General features: G+C 44.0%; 2 protein-coding genes across 7 annotated transcripts in view; one reads left to right on the top strand and one right to left on the bottom strand.

Moving 5' to 3' along the window:
- Positions 1-3,828: 3,828 nt before the first annotated feature.
- Positions 3,829-20,530, bottom strand: GATA2 (GATA binding protein 2; the record flags this gene model as incomplete). Of its 2 annotated transcripts, none has more annotated exons than XM_082210208.1 (5): positions 3,829-7,691; positions 8,560-8,685; positions 14,976-15,154; positions 18,442-19,059; positions 20,302-20,530. In XM_082210208.1, 5 exons carry the CDS (start codon positions 20,528-20,530, stop codon positions 7,392-7,394), a joined length of 1,452 nt encoding a protein of 483 aa, XP_082066334.1. In that variant the 3' UTR covers positions 3,829-7,391. The 2 variants fall into 2 exon arrangements, with proteins under 2 accessions (XP_082066334.1, XP_082066335.1); XM_082210209.1 differs by having other exon boundaries at positions 14,976-15,121.
- LOC309525329 (uncharacterized protein) overlaps positions 18,431-20,598 on the top strand; it is a 76,095-nt gene continuing 73,927 nt past the window's right edge. Inside the window, exon 1 of one of the 5 annotated variants that reach the window (XR_014216149.1) lies at positions 18,431-18,562. The gene's annotated coding sequence lies outside the window, so the exon portion shown is untranslated. Of the gene's footprint in view, positions 18,563-18,583; positions 18,674-18,748; positions 18,797-18,909; positions 19,050-20,290; positions 20,410-20,598 lie in introns of those variants that run through there. The other 4 variants (XR_014216150.1, XR_014216151.1, XR_014216152.1 and 1 more) reach the window with 4 other exon arrangements.

Below are 20,598 nucleotides of genomic sequence, written 5' to 3'. Positions count from 1 at the left end.
TTTTGGGGGGAGGGAACTACCCTTTTAAAAAGCATTCTTTTTATGTGCCAGTCGAAAAGCTCGGCAAAAAATAAATAAATCTAAAAAGGTAGACTATTTTCTTTTGCTCTTAATCTATTTTTCCCCTGTATTTTGACATCAAACGCTGCCTGTAACCTAATCTTCTAGGTGTTTGATGTGGCCTTAGAGACATGACAATTAAGCATGGCTTAAAACATTAATCCTAACAACAGAATCCAAAGACAAGTAATGTCAGGACTCACCACCAGCGAGAAACTCTCTCAGCGTTTGTGGAGAAAATGAGTTGCAAATGAATTTAGGCACCTAGAACACCCTAAGTGGCCTGGGTTCAGAATCCCTTGGGGATCACCTTCCCGTATATGGGTCAGTCCCCATCCTTTGGAGTAGGGTGATGAGGAGTCACTACTGTATTTCAAGACTCACCACTGCTGGCAGTGAAGTTGTCCCCTACTAAGAGGAGAGCATGTCCAGTGGTGGATGAGTGTTGTGGAATGCCTTCTCTAAAGAAATCCACCAGGCATGCTCTATTGCAAACTTGAGATGCTTGATTGAAATCTGTATCGCCTCTTCCTCCAGACTTTTTATTACCTCTTGACTGGTTGTCCATCTCTCTGCATTGTTACTATTAATTTTGTCAGTTGTGTCAAGCGCATGATGTTTTATTAGTTTTAGTGTTGTGTTTGGTGGAGTGCGGGGGTGGTGCTCGCCTGACTTCTGGTTGTCCACACCACTGCTGCATACCAGAGCACAGAGACAGGGAAGAGTGAGGTGGCAATGAGGTTGGCATGGTGCAAACACACTGGCAGGAGAGTCGGTTTGGTTCTGCTGCTGCATTTGCACCATACTGTCCTCTCAACTGGCTCAGCCCTTTCTGTCCCAGGATGCAGCAGCATGGGTGAACAGGGGGCAGATGAGTACCACTGCCCCACCCCACCATCCACTGCTACTTATGTTACCAATAAAACAAAAGGCAGCTGTTCTTCTTTGTACAGTGGTACCTCAGGTTAAGTACTTAATTCATTCTGGAGGTCCGTCCTTAACCTGAAATTATTCTTAACCTGAAGCACCACTTTAGCTAATGGGGCCTCCTGCTGCCACCGCGCCACCAGAGCATGATTTCTGTTCTCATCCTGAAGCAAAGTTCTTAACCCGAGGTAATATTTCTGGGTTAGCGGAGTCTGTAACCTGAAGCGTATGTAACCCGAGGTACCACTGTACTGAGAAAAGCAGCGTGTTCATTTAAACAAAGCTGCATGCGGGCTTTAAATCAGGAATGGGGAACCTTAGGCCCAGCACCCAAATGTGATCTTCCAGGCCTGCTTGGCTGGCTTTTAGGAGTCTTCCCTGGCCACTATTTCTCCAGAGCCTTAGCAGCCCTGATTTGCACCCTCAACTGCTTTTGCCTTCCCAGAATGTGTACGTGAACTCCGATAATGCTTCTTGCTTGCCTGGATAAAAATAGAAAGTTTGTGTACTACTGTACACAAAATAAAATTCACTTTTGTTACTTTGCCCACTTTTGGCCCAGCTCTGCCCACCAATGGCATGTGGCCCTTGGAAGGTCACCCAGAAGGGAAGGTGACCCTCAGTCTTAAGAAGGTCCCCCGCACCTGCTTTAAATAAATAATACTATTTGAGATATCCTCTGTGCTTTATCATTGCAATTAAGGACAGACATTGCCCCAAGTCTTATTCTGGTTGATTTTTCAGATGCTGTACAACAGTATCTGCAGACACACATAATATTCAGCTTGATTATTATTTTTTTACAGATAATAAAACTATGTAAACAATATAGTTTTCTTTTATGTAGTGGTTGTAACAATCAAATGCCTCTAGTGGAGCTGTGGGACATTTTGTGTCTTGTGGATCAAGCTGGACCAGAAGAGATTCCCTTCGAGATGGGGATCTGCCTTATTCCTATTTCTAGATGTGGTAACTCCTTGTGGTTATTCAGTGGTGAGGAAAAGATATTCTGCAGAGGCACCCAGCTATTACTTAACATGTTCCAGAGTGTTAGAGCTACGCTGTGGGCAACAGTCTGAAGTGAGCCAAAAGCTGGGGAGACAGGCCAAAGATGAGAACCATTGGGTATGGCAAGACTGAAGGACAAACCAGGCATCAGGCTCAAGGAATAAGCTAGGAGACAGGACCAGGGAGCACGGCAGGACTAGAGGACAAAGCAGGAGCACAGACCAAAGGCGGCAGCGGAATAGTGTCCAAAGATACCTTGTTGCTCAAGTATGGCTTATCTGGAAAAAGAAGCCCTTTTTACTCCTTCCTGCCCAGAAAGGTCTAATGGTCACAGTCTGGGTGGGTGACCCAGTCAGTTCTGACATCCTGTTGCACAAGCCGAAGCACAAGGGGAAGTATGTTTTGCTAACACAACAGCAGTAGCAGATGGTGGTGTTGTGGGTCCTAACCAGACCTCCGCTCAACTGCATCACTGCTGCATTCTGGGATGGAGAGGGAAATGGCAGCAGCGAGGGCAGCACAGTGCAAATGCAACAGTGGGAATGCTGAATTGGCTTTGTCCTCATCATCCCAGTAGGCAACAGTGATGTGGGCAACTGGAGGTTAGGGGAGAATTGATGCTCCATCCTATAACCAAACTATACGTATGCATTCTAAGCCCCAGGCTCACTTCGATTTCATTGCGTATCACCCTACACACACAATCCAGAGAAAGTTAAGCATGCTTTTAAGTGCTACTGAAACCAATGTAATGAAACCCACCAAATCAGGTCTAGCTATAACAGACACTGTGCCAGATGAATGTTACTGCAACGGGGATTTATTTCTGCCCTCATTTAATAGTTGCTAAAACTTATTAACAGTGAAAAGATCTGTATTAAAATGTGTTACAATATAAAATCTGGCATTGTTGGTAGAGCTACAGACATTGCATGTTGAATTCTGACCCAGGTTATTGCTCAGAGCCCAATAACTGGAGTGTGTGCGTGTAAACAAAGTGAGTTTTCACACAGGAAACTGAAACTGTTAGGTCTGTATTGTGAAACCTACATTGGGTGGAATGTTATCAAATTTAAAACTGACTGCCCTTCATCTTCTGTCTTGCATTTCCATCCTTCACTTCTGACAAAAATAGAGAAGCTGCTCAAGGGCACTTTTTGGGATTACAAATGAAAATGGCCTTAAATCTAAATTCTCAAGTTAACTGCTATGGCAATTCTCTCTACCACCTCCCTCTTCCAAATCAAGCTGCACTGTCTTCATACCTTTGAATACCATCAGAAAAAAAGCACTGATAACATTGAATGGGAAGTGGGTCTTCTGACCCACCCGGTCCAAATTGCAGCAGCAGTCTGTGCATTCAAAAAGCCACTCCCCAAATTCAAAAGATTCTTTGGAACATCTGCTTAGAGCATAAGGAACTTATGTCTATGTGGGGAAATTCCAGGGCAGCTTGTGTGCTCAGGAGATATGCTTTTGCGCCTAATGCTTGCTGCAGGAGTAAAATTCCCATGGCTTCTCTTCCAATACTGTCGCAAACACCCAAGCCCCATCATGACGACTCCAGAAACTCATAGCTTAGGTATCATCCTTTCACCACACTGACCTATGAAGCAACATCATCTGGAGACCAGTGCTCTTCAACTGGTGTGTGTCAGGACCCCCTAGTGTCACAGCCTGATCCAAAGTGGATCCCAACAATGACACTACCAGCATGCAAATATACAGTAAAAGATTAAGAAGCAGGTCCCCAAATGCACATTTGGGTTCAAAGTGGGTCCCAGATCTGAAAAAGTCAAAGAGACCTAAAGTAGAGAGAGAGCAAAAACTTGCTTTCACAAAAAGGGGGTATTTTTTATTATTATTCTTAGCAGTATTCACCTTGAAGGAATATGAGGGAAGCATACACTTTTTTTTACAGACAATATATAAACATGTTGTACATAATTAACAATAACTTAGTTCACTAAACCAAAAATTAAGCCAAAATTAAAAAACAAAACAGAAAATACTGCCAAATCTTTATGCTGATACAAGTACAAAATAATTTAAATCCTGACTGTGGTTCTTATACGCTGCAGTGACTGACAATATATTGCACTTTGTCGACTGTGTGGACCCTGCCCAGCAAGCACTCCTGCAGCACAATCTCCATTCACCAAAGCGGGGCTTGTCGAGGACTCACCCCACAGAGACAAAGGAAGATTGTGGAGCAGCAGCAGCAGCACTGGGCGGCTATTCTCCCCCAATGTCATGAAGCCTCTCATGCTCTCACCCAGCCACTCCCACCCCTAAAGAATTTGAATTGAGTTACAAATCGTGTATAACTGTACCATTATTTTTTTAAAAGCCCCCCGCCTCCCTTAAATATAAAAGGTAGTTTAATTTCCCAGTTTGTCAATTGAAGATGCCATTTCTCCCAGACAGAATTTCTCTTCCACTTGTTTTGGCGATTATTTCTATTTCTTCACAAAGTGCAGCTATATATGCCCACACCAACCAGAAAAGGGAGGAAAGCAACTTTTCGCTTTGGATGCTTGGTCCTTCGTTCTTTATAAAACAGCTGAATTATATATTGGGGGGGGGGCAGGAAAGAGAAACCAAAACCAACGTACACCTTTGTTTTTTTTGTTTTAAGCAGACTTTTGCAGTTAAGATACAATTGGCTTGATTAAAAAAAACCATTAAAAAAACAAACAAGAAAAAGCTCGTCACAGAATTAAGCTTATGCGGTTTACATTATCAAACCCCTTTGCTCACAGGGGCTTTTTTCTCATCAGAAATATAGCTAAATATGTACATCATATGTTATACTGGACCTTGTGATCATGAAAGTCATCAGATCATAACAATTAGGAGAATACACTTCACACTGGCAAGAGCTTTATTTTTCGGTTGTTTACGTACAATATGGTTTTAGAATGGGATATAACTTCTTTTCTGTTTCTCAACATTTGTGATTTTCCTTACAAAAAACAAACAAACATATATGTGCTATAGGAAACGGCCAGCATACCCGTCTATGCTCCCCAGTAGCAGATCACTTTCCCATCACTCAGTAGCTGTTGCTATGTCTGAACTACTGGACGACTCTCTCTTCCACCACTCTCCCTCATAGACCGTCACCTATTTTCCACCCTTCACCAGTTTCACAGCTAGGAAAGGTGCTGTGTGACATGCATGCCTACAGATGGCAAACTCCAGCTCTGGACACATTATTTAAAACATCTAGTAGGGAATTAGCTACCGTAACATTTCTTAGTATCTTGGGCAAGGTCTGCTAATCAAACAGACAAAACAAAAGCATCATGGCAGATCCTCAATAAGGTTTTCTTTCCCTTGCCCTGAATTAAGGGTTGCGTGTTAGATCCAGGGGCACAGACCACTAAAGCAAGGGCTACAGCTGCAGGGTTTTATGTGTCAAAGGTTCAGTGTCCGGCATCACTGTCTCAGAAAAGAAACACTCTTGCCTGAGACCTGGGAGACCACCTGCCATACCTCCAATCTCAGCAGACTGTACTGATACAAGGAGGGTCTGAATCAGTGTTAGGGTGGCTCGCTATACCAAACTGTCTGTGCTGCAGCACAAACAGGGCAGCCCCCCCTCCCATCCTCAAGGTGGGGCTGGGAAAGATGGCAGAGTTGTTGCCATCGGTCTCTGTAGGTAATACTGAGCTAGACTGACCAATCATCTGACTTCGTATAAGGCAGCTTCCTAGGTTCATATGAAACAAGAACTCTACACAAAAACCATCAGAGCGACTGGAGACTGAACAAGAGCAATGCATAAAGGTGGTGCCTCGATGAGGGACGTTTTTAGGTTCTGGGGGCTCCTAGTGCCAGGAGTTAGTAGGGCTTTTTGGTGTGAATGGCATGTCTTTGTGCAGGGGGGGGGGGACAGGGAAAGAAGGCACAGATAACAGGAGTGATAGAAACAGTGCGGCAGCCCTGCACCGACCGGGAGGTTGAGAGCGGATAGGGCACAGAGGTTGTGGAGTTAGATCGCAGATTGCCAACACAGTGCCTGCAGGCACAGATGTGCCCACAGAAGTCTCCCTTGGCACCCAGGGGGTCCCCTCCTGCCGCTGATGTCAGACAACAAAAGAAGCATTCTATTGTGGTCAATAGAATGGATTGCAATGTATGCTTGGCTGTGGTGTGTGTGTGTGTGTGTGTGTGTGTGTTGTGCCCATTTTCTGAATGTGCCCATGGGTTCCCAAAAAAGTTGGCAACCCCCAAGCTAGGCGGATGGAGCAAATCATGGAACTTAGTGGACTGGTGTGCTCTATCTAAAACAACACAATCCATGACTGGAGGAGATGCAGTTCAGACCTGCTGTTGGGAAGGAGCAAGAGAGAAGGGCAGCCTGGAATGCAAGTACACCTGTTATCACTTTCTACAACCAACTAGATGCTCAGAGAGGTATGATGGGGAAGAAATGTTGATTTTGTGCATTTTAGCCCTCCGGCCAATGCAGGACTGTTCAGTATGGAAAAACCTTTTAGGCATTTGTCCAGTGTATCTTGGTCTTCTTGTAGGATGCAACGCTTTAAAAAAAAAAGACCTTCACATTGACAAAAATGAATACAGAAATTATGTCAAAATAATCTGCGCCTTGAGGCTGTTGGAACCTAGGTCAGTGCCAAATGTCTCCCTCTTTCACATACACAGCCCCTTCCTAGTAGATTTTTAAAAAAGTCTAACAGCGATGAAGAGAATCAAGAGTGGCCATTAAAGCAATAAGAAGAAGATTTTTTTTAAAAAAACTTTTCCTGGGTGGACGTTTCTTTAAACAAAATAAAAAAATAAAATAAGATCCACAAGAACATGCAAGAGTTTTGAAGCTCTTTCTGGAACACAAGAGCAAAATAAATAATGATTTTTTTTTCCTGTATCTGATTTCTTTTCTTAAAAAGTAGATTATTTTTTTTAATAAAGTTGTCCATTTTTCCTCCCCTGAACACAAAGTCTGTGATAGAAATCCAGCGTGGGCGGCTACCGCTGAGCTTCCTCTTGCCTTGGGAGGCTGCTAATCTCTTTACAATATTCACAGTAATTAACAAAGAGAAAGGAAAGCTGGCTCCAGCTTCTTCGACTGCTTCAGCCACCTTTTCTTTCTGCTGGGACCAGAAGGTATCATTTCAGACAGGTGAGTTCCTCTTTCTCCATTTACCTGAGGGGGCAAAGTGCATAACAGGCACCATTAAGCATTTCTGCAGAAGACCCATCACTGCAAAGTTTTAGTCTAGCGCTAGGAGTCGAACCACACTGGAATGAGATCCCCTTTCGTTCCTCTTCCTTCCCTACATTCTCTCCTCTGGGCAGATTTTTCCCCTTGCTGTCGTCTTATGGGCAAAGCCCAGTGTTTTCAAGTTCTCTGTTAGGATCTTCAGATTCTATCCCATGGCTGTGACCATGCTGGATGGATGTGGATGTCCAAATGAGATGCTGGAGGATGGGTGAATGGGGGTAGGCGTTGGCAGGATATGTCCAGAGTGGCTGAAAGGTGGCAAATGCCCCATCGGTGTCATGTGACTGGCAAGGGCAGCAGCACTGAACGGAGAAGATTTCTCCTGCATGCACTTGGAAAGTTCCTCAAAGCATTCAGAGCCTTTCTTGCTCTTCTTCGACTTGTTAGACATTTTCCTATTTCTGGTCTGAATTCCTTCCTTCTTCATAGTCAGAGGCCTGTTCACCTGCAAGAAATGAGAAAATCAGGCTCATGCAAGCAAAATGACCTTCTTGTGTACAAAAATAAAAATATTTAAACAGCCCCTGAGAGTTTTCCGGACAGAAATCATTTTCAGGCCAAAAAACAAAACGAAAAGCCTACATCTCCTCCTTCCTCCCCGCAGATTTTGTTTATAAAATTTGATTTGTTTAATGAAACCACACTGGAAAACTTCAGACATGAAAAAGCAAGTTGGACCAAATACTGGCAGTTTCCACCCCTCCTTTCCTTAGCCTTAGCCCTTAACCTTCATTCATTTCCTAATTTAAAAAAGAAAGAAAAGAGATTTCCTTTAAAAAAAAAAAAAAAGAGGGAGGGGGGAGGCACCCACACAGCACCAGATTCTAAAGCTGGAGTGTTTCAATTTTTAAAAAGAAGAAAGTTTGCACTTCTATGTTCAGATATATAAAATTTGGAACCGATCAGAGCATTCTACAATTTCTTTCATGCAGTGCCAAACTTATATAAAGATACCCCGATTGAATTAAACTTTACACGGATCCATTTGAAATGTCCTCTGAATTTCTGGGAAAGGCAGAAAACCATGCAGTGTTTGGGTTATAACCAAAAGTTCTTAACCCTATTTTGCTTAAATCACCCGTGTGCTTTAGAAGCCAAGCTAATACATTGTAATGTCACTGAATTCCACATCACTATGCCAACAAAGAATGGCCGTGACTTCCCAGGGGAACCCTAAAAAGCTTTTCTCTTTAAATAAAAAATTAAAAGGACTCCCTGCAGTGAATACACAGGGGCTGGAGGACGCCATGCAGTCGAGGCATCAATCGCAGCTAAGCAAGCAAAAGGGTGACACATGGCAGGCAAATACTCACATTGTGCAATTTATAGTACAGTCCACAGGCATTGCACACTGGGTCCCCATTCGCATTACGTCGCCATAAGGTGGTGGTGGTTGTTTGGCAGTTGGCACAACAAGTTCCTGCTCTCCTAGCTGCTGACTAATTAAAGGGGGGAAGAGTATATGTTGAACAATCTGTTCTTTCAATGGTTCACGTGCAATATAATTTAATTTTTAAGAAGCAAGATTTTCAATGAAATAAATGAGGACACACACACAGCAGGGGGGAAAACCCTTTCTATGTTCCACCCCCACCCCCATTGGTTCTGGGATTTAAATGATCTATTTTGAAAATGTAAACCTGGACCTAATGCTAATGGGTGGTACATTACTCTATCAAATGTATTTGGTAGCTAACCTGGGATATTATTATGCCTGAAGGTGTTCGGTCCCGTAGCTCAAAAATTGGGGGGGGGGGGAGAGATGTATGTGCATTAGTGCACCAGTCTAGTAGTTCCTTGCCCACCTGCTTGGCCTCTCATTCTTCTGCGCCAGAGAACTAAATGGAAAATTCCAACTGTGCAAGAGCTTAATATGTGCATCAAAAATGCACCTGGAGCTCTGGGCTGTATGAACAGTGTGGAAAAACCGCATGTGAATTGTCATGTTATCCATGTATATACAGTCGTATCTCAGAAGTCAAACAGAATCTGTTCTGGAAGTCGGTTTGATTTCCAAAACGTTCAAAAACCAAAGCACGGCTTTTGATTGGCTTCAGGAAGCTCCTGCAGCCAATCAGAATCAGCGGAAGCCCCGTCTGACATTCGGCTTCTAAAAGAACATTCGAAAACCAGAACACTCACTTCCGGGTTTCGATCGCTTGGGAACTGATATACAACTGTAAAGCAAGAGAGCAGCAGGAGAACGGACTGAACATCACCCAAACCCGTAACTTGCTGTGTTCCACTACTTTAAGCAACTTTCTTCTAGGCTGTTTCACTTCCGTCACCTGAGCCAGAACTGGAAGAAAGCGTCTTAAAACAGAAGAGCACAGAAAGGGAAAGTCGGGAGCGGGGGAGAGAAGGTTTGCACCTTTCCATGTGAAGCCTTTGCCCACACATTCTTGCACACAGTGCTTTTTTCTAGAAAAATAGGTGCCAGTACTCACCGTGAAGTTGTTACAGTAAGTGCCACACTTTTTAACAACAAAAAGAGATGCCAGTACTAAGCACCCCCTGAAAAAAAGCACTGATTGCCCAGATGCTTTACTCACGGTGTCTAATTTGACCCAACCTCCCATGCGAGTTCTACTCAGTAGACCCATTAAAGCTAACATATATAACTAACTTTGGTTCATTAACTTTATCTACTCTGAGAAGAACTTATTTGGCTATAGCCCATTACCCATATATAAATAAAACTTTGTGGAACAGTAAAAAAAATTCCCTCTTCTCATTATCTCAAACTCCTTGCTTTTAAAATAATATTTATTGCCATTTTGTATGACACATTGCATAGAACCACCAATGTTTCCCTCAAACTCTTTTAACTAATGCACCCATCCCTCATGAAGTATGAGGTATATTCAGCAGTCATCTACATTTCTGATCATCCAGGTCACTTGAATAAAATGAGTTTGTACCGTTCTCTTGTCTGTGTAGCAGGAATGCATTTAGTTCTAACCACGACAAAAACTATGCATTTGATTCTAATTTGTAACCTGATGGTTTGGTGTATTTAGGCAGCTAGTCAATTCAAACTCAATGCTTTGCTTAACACTCGGACCCTAAACAACTGGGCTGATTAATCTGCCTGAGACATGGCAGTAACATGAAGATGTGCAATACTGCACTGGCACCCAATATATATGACCACATCTATACACTTCTGAAAATGTCTGAATTTGCATTGGAATATGCAAAATTAAACTAGTCCTTCTGACTTGCTAAGCATTAAACATACTAAACTTCAGCCTTGCTACAGAGCCTGCTAAACTGGAAGCTATGAGCTCTAGAGCCACCAGACTGAACTGAAAAGCTCCTATGGATTGTGTTTAGTGTTTACTGTTGTTTTATAATGTTGGTTGGGCCCCCAAGGAGTGGGGAAGGAGGGAGCTCCTCAACATGAAAGCAACCTAAGTAAGATTTACATTCAGGGGAAAAAACTCTTTCCCCCCTAGATTGGCACTTGGCTGAGTGACCCATAACCCTGAAAACAATGGGGTCATTTGAGAAAATTTTAGGAGTGGGGGGAGGAAATGCACCCTCTCTTTTAGGAAAGAATCCTTCATACAAAGGGTTCAAAGGTATTCCGCTCCAGGAAATATGTTCAGTACACTATGTTTGGCGCAGCCTAATGAGTGTGTCAGGGAAATATATACAAATATGTAAAAAGCATGGATGAGCTGATCCTCAAAAGCTCCATGAACATTATTGCACCATCCAAGCAAATGAAATGTGAACTACGACAGCGCCTTATGGCTCAACCTGTGACAATGATCCAATTTCTACAAACCCAGTTTCTGAAGCTGACACAAAATGTGCACCCCACTAGTATGCACCCCACTATGGCAGAATATAGGACAGACCTCTACTCTGGATCCAGTTTAGACCAAAAAAAATGTGCCTATCTACATAGGGTGCTACCACTGCTCTTATTCCATCTGATTTCAGCTGCAATGCTGGGAATGTCTCATGTATGAGGACAAACGATCCAACCATCTTGACTGTGCACAACGGTCACCGATTCTCCCAAGCCTTTCAGTGTACAGTGGTACCTCGGTTTAAGAACAGCCCTGTTTGCAAACCATTCGGTATACGAACTCTGCAAAACTGGATGTAGTGTTCCAGTTAGCAAACTTTACCTCTTTCTACAAATGGAAGCCAAACAGTGAAAGAGCACTGGCGGTGGGAGGCCTCATTAGGGAAAGTACACCTCAGTTTCAGAAAGGTTTTGGTTTAAGAACGGACTTCTGGAATGGATTAAGTTCATATACCAAGGTACCACTGTATACTAAAAAGCTCATGACTGTGTTTACCAATTTTCACAATTTCATCATGAGTCTCACAACTAAGCATGTTTGTCTTTAATAGCCAGCTCTCAGAAGTAGAGAAATGAGAGAGAAAGAGAAAGAGAAAGAGAGAGAAGCATACATTTATTTTTACAACTGCTGCTATTGCTACGTTTGGCACCAAGAACGTGTTAGGAGCTGCAGAAAAAAATGTATCTGAATCATAAAGTTACAAAATGAATGGAAGGAAAGCACGTTCAGAAACAAAGCAATATTATAAAAGGACTATTGAAAAAATCATTATAACTGGAGTTGACCATACCATGAGACAAAATTAAGAGGCTAATTCAGGTGGTAGAAATTGGTTGCCCTGAAGTGCAGCAGAGCACATCTGCTCCCTGGAACATAATCCTCCAAGAAGTTCTATTCTACAAGATTGGGACAAGATTCTACAATTGAAATGAATGGGAACTATGTGAAAAAGCGTGGTAGTGGAATCGGAGAATGCATGCCATTGGAGTTTTTTGTGTAAGGCATGAAAATGTAATGTGCCACTGCAATTACCCTATTCTGTTCACCAAAGTTGTTTTCAGAAGCTCCTTATAAGACACTGCCTTCTGTTACATCAGGCTGTTTTTCAGTTAGCCCAGTAGTGTCCATTCTGACTGGTAATAGCTCCCCAGGGTCAAAGCAAGTCTTCCACATTCTATACCACCTAATCCAAATAATGTACTAAACCAGGGTTTCTAAACTTGGGGCTCCAGCTGTTGTTCGACTACAACTCCCATCATCCCTAGCAACCAGGACCAGTGCCCAGGGATGATGGGAATTGTAGTCCAAAAACAACTGGAGCCCCAAGTTTGGGAAATCCTGTAATAAACTAACCTGTTACTTGCCAGAAAGTGAATCACTACCATTGCTTCTGCAGGAAAAGCACATACATACTCTGCCACTGGGCTAAGGCCCCCCTCCCGACTTATTCCAAGTTTACTGAGTCCCATTCAAAGAACTAGGAATGCAAAAGAAGGCCAGGTAACTGCCCCTGGTTCTAAGAGTAGGCTGGTGAGTAGAAGCTTCTTACAGCTGTGATCAGTTCAAGTAGGACCAGAGCTGGGAAAAGGGGATGCCTGGGGCATAGCTTGGGTGTTCCCGTCCCCCACTGAGGCCCCAGCACTGTAAGGGACTTCTGGATGATAAGATGGGGAGAGGGAATAGTGGCAAAGGCTCTCAAACTGAGTCCTGCGCTTTCCTGTGTTCCTACTCTGCCTATCGGCTCATTTGTGTTATGAAGGGCTTCACTCAAAAGCCCATCACAGCATAATCTGCTATTGGCCTGCGAGGACTGAGAGACCCCCCTTCCCAAAAAAACACAGCAACAACACCCTTAAATAGAGCTAGATGTTCAGGCTGAATGATTGACGCTAGCCTTCCCTGCCCCATCATGCTTTCATTGCAGCCGAGCAATGTTTAGATCCCTATCACTGGATCAAGATTATTTCTTATCTCTTATACAGCTACAGCTTTCTGGCACAGTTTATAAACATTTTCATCTTTTATCCAGACTTCCAAATTTTGCAATGCTTTTTGGAGGTCTCAGTGGGTAAAAAAAAGGTGGTGCAGTATTTTAAAATTAATATCATTGTTACTGGACAACAGTGGTGATTTTTCAATACCGATTGTTTATAATATTGGGAAGTTCTTAGAATTTGGATTGTCCTGGCTCACTCCTTGATCTAACAAATAAAAAATATATAGTAGCACAAACTCCAGAAACTTGCAGTGAGTTAAGGACTTGCAGTCTCCCACCAAACTTTTGAAAGCAGAGAGCTATGTTTGCATATTTGAGATAGTTTATTGATACTAGACTCTGCCGCTTAACTCTATGGCCTGTCCCATTTAGTCTGGCATGGAGTTTAGCCTGCGAGAGACGATAATGTTACACTGTTGTCTTAACATTTTTCTAGACGTGTCACTCACTTCAGAAGGAAAGCAAGCCTATTAAGAAGCTCGCCCTGTTGAAATTCTGACTCACAGCCAACCCCCACTGTAGCCCATCCTAGCTTTAGATTACTAGAGCCGCTCCTTCAGTCTCCTCCTAGTTCTTGCTGAGGCAAAAAACACCCCCCCAATGATGAGGGAGAGTTTTAGGACCTCCACCCAACCCCACAAACCACATTGCTCCAAAAAAGAAAAATATTTATTATTCTTAGCATATTTTTTTTACAAGCATTTGTAGAGTGGAGCATATTCGCAATTTCAAAACAGACAGCTTGACTGGCATGGCTTGTCTATAGAAACTCTTTAAAGCTTTTAGAGTCAGGAAACAGATACACAAAGTTTCCTTATCTTCAGAGTACAGATATCCGGATAGGAAACTACTACCAGGAGCCTAGAATATATTTTTTTTAATCACTCAAATGAAAATACACAGTATAGGTGACTCCATGGAAAAATAATCAGTTCTTTTAAAAAGGCAATTAGAGAATTGCCCAAAGAGAGAGAGAGAGAGAGAGAGAAAGAGAGAGAGAAGAGAAAGAGAGAGCTAATGTTAGTTTTACCATGGAATCTCTGAGTACAAAAATTACTTTATCAAAATAATTACTGAGCAGATAGCAACAACTTTGACGCATCTGATTTCCCAATCTCTCTTTTTTTTCCCCCTTTACACTTTCTGCTTTGGATCTCTTTTTGGACTTTTGGGCTGGAAGGGCATACATGACTAACACTTTCAGTTCCAGCCTACTTCTGAACTGTCCAAGAGGTCAAATGAATTAAAGCTGTCCTTTCTGGATAAAAGGGACAGAATGCAGCCACAGGAACAAACAGGCAGGCACAATTGGCTACACACCTTTCAACAGCCAGAGCTGTAGAGAAAATACAGACAGAACAGGAGAAGGTGAGCTGGTGGTTTCACACTGGCTAGTGTCTTTGAGCCACAAATTGGCAGCTTCAGAGTTTGAATCTCACCTCTGCAGCGAACTCAACTCTGTAGCCTTAGGCAACCCACCCTTTTTCGGCCTCAGTCCTTACCCCTGCACAATGGAAATAATAGCACTAACCTACCTTACAGGATCGTTTTAAGAGCTACAATAAAACAATGGATGGGGAGGGGAGAGGGAGAGAAGCCGCTCAAATACTAAATGTGTGATGTATATCCACAAACAAAATTGCTATTGTTCTGTAACTTGGCATGCAAAGTTCTGCGGGCAGGACCCCCTGCAAAAAAGAAAGTATGTCTCTAAGCGACACCGTGACCGCTGAGTGACATGGGTCTCGTGTGCAGTGCAATATCTAGATCCCATACAGGCTCTGAAGCACACAGAGATGGGTCAAGTTGCCCTCTCGTCACCATACACGTGTGTGTGTGTGTGTGTGTGTGTGTGTGTGGTCCCATTAAATCATTTTAGCCTCAAAGCTGGTAGAGAGAAATAGACACCTACCAGTCTCCGTTTAGGTTTAATGAGAGGTCGGTTTTGACCGTTCATTTTGTGGTAGAGCCCACAGGCGTTACACAGGTAATGCCCAGTACCGTCTCTTCTCCAGAGAGGGGTGGCAGTAGCTCCACAGTTGACACACTCTCTGCCTTCTAAATGGAAACACGAAGAAACCGGATTTCTTTCTTTAAAAACAAATTCACAAAAGCTTTTTGCATTGTCCTTTTAGGCAGATTCCAGAAATCAAAACAGCACATTATTCAAAACAGAGGGGAGGAAAACAAGAGAGAGACATGAACGGCAACATCTACAGTGCATGCAATAAAGGTCTAAATCCAGGAGAGTTGCACAAATTTCAAGCATCAATTTCGTACACAGCGACCAGAAAGCAATTATAGTAGAACTTGCACTGGTATCAATCACAATGTGGGAGAAAATGTCCTGCTTTGCTTCTCCCGTCTAATGCAGCTCTATGGCCACAGCATATTTGGGACTGTTCTTTCCTCCCCTCACTCCCCCCCCCAAAAAAAGCTCCCAAGAAAAGCAAAGTAGGAACATCAACAATTGTATGGATTGCATTGCCGAGTTAGCATAGTTATCTAATCAGAATGGCAACTCTCCCACCATCAGCAGATCCAAATTGTTTTTCCTGTGAATACTACTGTCTCTGGAATTAAGCAGAGTTTGAAAGTGGACAAAGATCTGAAATAGTTCAATAAGGGTTTTCAATATAAGGGAGGGAAAACAGCTTGAAATGTATTCTTTGAATGAGTATACATTTAACTTTTTGAGCCTGCGGTTTACAATTTCATAAGGAAGTTCTGATTGATTGAGTATGCTCTTTGTTGCTGGCTTGTTCATATCATACATAAATATTCACTGGCTATATGTTTAAGGATTGACCTAACTTGAAAGATTCTGATATGTGCATGCTTGTTCCTCTAAAAAAAATAATAAAAAGGAGGGGGGAGGACATTTACTAAAAGTTCATTTGTCTGTGAAAAAGTCTAGTTAATAGAGGAAATTCTTTTAGCACAGTTTATGCAAATCATATAGTATTTAATGCAGAGGAAATACACTCTGGCCAGTAACTCGAGCAGGCTGAGTTCTGCTGCATCTATGTCTCCTTTAATCTATGGAGTGGGTGGTTTTTAAACAGTACAGGCTGGAGTGAAAAATGAGGGAACTCTGTGAAGCTGAGTTCCTCGCTTTTGTCCCTCCTTGGGCAGGAAGCTGCAGGAGTCGCCTTGTCGTGAGTCTTGGTTTTTCTACAAAAACATTAAATGGTCACGAACTCTCCCCACTTCCATCTACAGGACAGGGTCTCCATTACAACACTTAGGAAAACTCACATCTAATAAAAAGCCTTGTGCTGAGAGAGGAGGGGAGGAGGGGCTGAGACCTAATTTTCCAAGGTGGCTGTTTTATCTAGTTTGGAGCACTTTAGAAAAGTAACAGTGGTGTGGGATATTTTAAAAATTGCATTCTGTTTCTATGTACTGGAGACAGTAATCTATCTCGGGTCCTGGGGAAAATGTGAATTCTCTCGCTCTTGAAAGGGGGCAATTTGAAGTGGAGATCCTGAAGCAGTAAAAACATGTGATATTTGGGTTGCAATGCTCATAAAAGAGATCATGTTTCTGAATTACTAGCCACTTTGAAAAGAGATGTGTGTATAGACGTATATATCCTGTTTTATTTTTTATTTTTGGCCACATTAAACTTCATACGTATTTACTATGGCCTAGTAAGGTTTGAAAGCAAAAAATATAAATGAAGCAATATGAACATAAATTATTAGCTTTTGTATCCATGAGAATATTATTCATTAAACAGTACGCTTTTAAAGAAAGAGAGGTTAAGAGACTCTTTGGCTTAAAGATTTTATATGTGATGACAGATGGGATTTTTTTTTTTAAGTTGCTTGTTTTAACAAACAGGGATGAGCTGGAGTTAACATGATAAGTGGCACTTATTTCCCTCCCCCAGTTTTATTGAATTTATTTAAATTAGTATTTACAAGGTACCTTAGTAGCCAGCATTGGTATGTAAACTATATTTGAACTTTTGCTCCTTGTATGATCTGAAGGAAATCAGGCCCTCTGGAAATGGCCTTGTAAATTTCAAGCCTGAACAGCTAGTTCTTTGCAAAATGTACTGCTTAATAAAGATGAATTTTTATCACAAGTTAACAAAAGCAACTTAGTGGAGATCCCGCGAAAAGAGGCAAGGGAATACAGGATCTTGCCAGACATTTCCAGTGAATACAGCTGGCCTAGGCCTTTATATTGCTGCGTTAAGAGATTTTCCAATATAAACCCTTATTTGCATAATTCAGATCTGCCAGTTTTGTGGGGGTTTTTTAACGGATTACTGCATCCCTTGGGCCCAGCGGTGACCGAATGCTGCTGGTGAATGCTGCAGAGACCAGCGGCAGGAACTTGAAGGGAGAGACAGCTTGCCTACAACCAATTAGCAATAACAAACTAAACTTTTGAAAGCTAGAGATGCCCCTGCTGTTCCAAGCTGCTCCCCCATCCTCATAAAATGTATGAGTAAGTTCAATTTGGTTACACTTTCTCACTAAAACTGAGCAAGGGGAATCCATTCAGGTCGAAGCAGGGCATTTTAAAACATGTCCTATGAAACACAGAAATCACTTAATCCAGATTATTTACCTACACCTTAACCCATTTAGCCACTCTTTTTGCACAAGATCAAGGTGCTTAAAGAGTTTTAAAATAAAAAACAATTGTTCCAGTTTTCGGTATATGTTAATACACCAACAGCAATTCTAATCTGCCTTGATTATTGCAATTACAAAACCAAAGGAGCAGCAAATTTAAACTGAATTAATAAACTGGATGTGAATGTAAGTGGCCCAGAACTTCCAGCATCCATTCAACTTTTTTTTGGTAAATGCTACTATTTAAATTTAAATAGTTCGTTCAATGTGGGTGGTTTGGTCTTTGCAATTTGTACTGAGAAAACCACCCCTCAAAATACACAAAAGCCTTATTTTTAAGCACTTGTTTTCATTTTTTTTGTTCTATCCACTATACCAAAATCTCTGAACTCTTATCTGGTGGATGACATGAATTGCCTCAATCCCGAGCACTGAATTTCAGAGAGGAGGTCACAAAGGATACATGCCTCAAGTCACCTCGGAATCCTTTGGCCGCATTTTAAATATATATATAGTTATTGCTATTAGTTGTTAATTAGCAGCAGCCAGATTAGCAGTTTCCAGTTCTTATCTCGGAGTAAGGCAGGAGAATAATAAATCCTCTTTTGAGAATATACACAAGACATAAAGTTAAGCAAAAACTCATACGGCTACCTCCTCTTCCACCCCCATCCATGCACATGCAGCCCACCGACCCATTTTCCCTTCCTAAAGGGGTGCATTATTTATTCTTATTATTATCATTATTATTCTGTGAGAAGAGGGTGGGGCGGACAAGGGGCTTACCTGAGCAGGACCGGGCTTTGCTCCTCTGCTTGGGGGTGAAGCTGGAGGCGGGCCCCCCGAGGAAGCTCCCCGGGTGGAAGAGGCTGCCGCCGTAGTCGTGGGCGGCGGGCACGTAGGAAGGGTAGGTGGGGATGGGGTGGTGCGTGGAGGGCTGCGCGCCCATGGAGGCGGCGAGGCTGCTGCGCAGCGGGCTGGCGCTCTCCATCTTCATGCCGTCGGCCAGGGACACCTGGTACTTGAGCGGCTCCTTGTCGTCTTGCCGGCCGGCCGAGGCCGAGGCGGGCGAGGCGGCGCTGCTGCCGGCGTTGGGGTCCGGGGAGACTTCCTTGGGCGGCGTGGGCGGGAAGCCGAAGAGGTGCGAGCCCGAGTGCGAGGCCGGCGTGAGCGACGAGGCGGAGGCCGCGCTCGACGCCGAGCTGCCGCCGCCGGGGTACACCGAGATGGCGCCGGGCGGCGCGCCGGCCGCCGAAGGGTGCAAGGGCCCCTTGGTGAAAGGGTTCACCGTCCACGGGTTGTGATGGTGCGCCGCCGACAGAGCCGCTTTGCTGCTGTCCAGCCAGGGCAGGCCGGGGCTGTGGAGCAAGTGAGGCCGGCACATTTGGCTCCCGGTGAGGCGGGCTGCGGGCAGGGAAAGGGCGGCAAGTCAGTCAGGCGGTCAGGGGAGGCCTAAGGGCGCTTTTCTCTCCCGGCCACCCAGCTGCCGACCCCCGCACCCCGCTCCGCCTTGGCCGGGCCTTGTGTGCAAGGCTTGTGTTCAAGCCCTTTGGCCTTGCCCCTACTCGAGCCACAAAATGGAGTCAGCCTTGCCCGCGCCCGGAATCTACGCCATGCACATTAGTATACCAGCCCCTCCAAGCAGCCATGATTCAACTCCCATTTCAAGGGAAACGCGCTTTTGACTCCCAGAGGAGGGTCAAAAGCTCGTTAAAGGAGCGCAAACGAGGCCGCCGTGAGCACTGCCATATAACCTACCCAAAATAAAATAAAAACTTGCAGAATCAACAGTGAGCAGCAAGAAAAGGGACACTTGGGGGCTTCTTTTGGAAATCAGTGGGGATTCAGGAGTAAAGTGCCTGCATGCTGGATCCCGTGCTTTGGAACAGGGTTTTTTTTTGGGGGGGGGGGATCCAGATAGGAAGGTACCCCACAGCTCCTCTACTCTTTTGCTCAGCTCAAATGAATTTTGGCAACCGCCAGGCAGGCGATCTTCCCTCCTGCAATCGAGCAGCTGAACTATTTCGGGCATGGGAGCAAAGCCCCACCGTTAAAAGTACACGAGGAGAGGGCGGGTGTGTGTGTGTATGTCAAGGAGTTGGGCCTTTCCTGGTCTTAAAAGCAACACGCACACCTCCCAACAGAGCTCTATTAAGCAGAACGAGATGTTTTTGTTGGTGGTGGTGGTTTTGGGAGGATTTTTTTTCTCCCAGTGACTGCAATGCTTTTTAAAGTTTTCTCCACACACATGAAAAAGGTGCGCGTCATCTCATCTTTCCCCGACCCCGCGATGCATGCTGATCCAAAAGTATTTCAAATAGGATTAGATTTCATATCCGGGAAATGGCCCGGTCTTGTGCCTGCGAAGTACAGTACTGTATATCAGTAGTTAACAAGCCCCTTCCCCCTCTCCCAACGCGAAGACGCCGCTTCCCTTTCCTATTCCCCCCCTTAAAAAAAAAGGGCACGCCAACCTTTTTCTAGGATTAAACCCAACCCGATCGCCATCATCTACTATTGCTCCTTTGCCAGAAACCTCCCAGTCTCATCTCCATGAAGATCAGCAGGAGCCCCAGGCAGAAACAGAAAGCAAGAAGAGCTGTGAGCCCGGGGGTGGAGGGAGGAAGGAGCAAGGGGGGGATTTACCGTGCGCCTGGCTGTAGGAAACTCTGGCTCTGGCATGGGCCGAGTTGGCATAGTACGGGTTGCCTTGGGAGTCCAGATGATTGAAGAAGACATCCACTTCGTCCGGAGGTAGGAGCTGCGCTGGTTCCATATAGTTATGAGCCAGTCCCGGGTGATGGGTCTCCGGGTGCTGCCCGTTCAGTACGGCGTGATGGGCCATCCAGCGCGGCTGGTCCGTGGCTACCTCCATTCCTGTGGGCTTCTCCCCCACTCCCCCCCTAAAACCCTCCCTCCAACCCAAAACCGTTTTGGTTTAGA

This window comes from Podarcis vaucheri (assembly GCF_965113315.1).
Source record: "Podarcis vaucheri genome assembly, chromosome: 2".
Taxonomy (NCBI): Eukaryota; Metazoa; Chordata; class Lepidosauria; order Squamata; family Lacertidae; genus Podarcis; species Podarcis vaucheri.
Note: the sequence above shows the minus strand (reverse complement) of the source record. Positions and strands in the feature narration are given on the sequence as shown.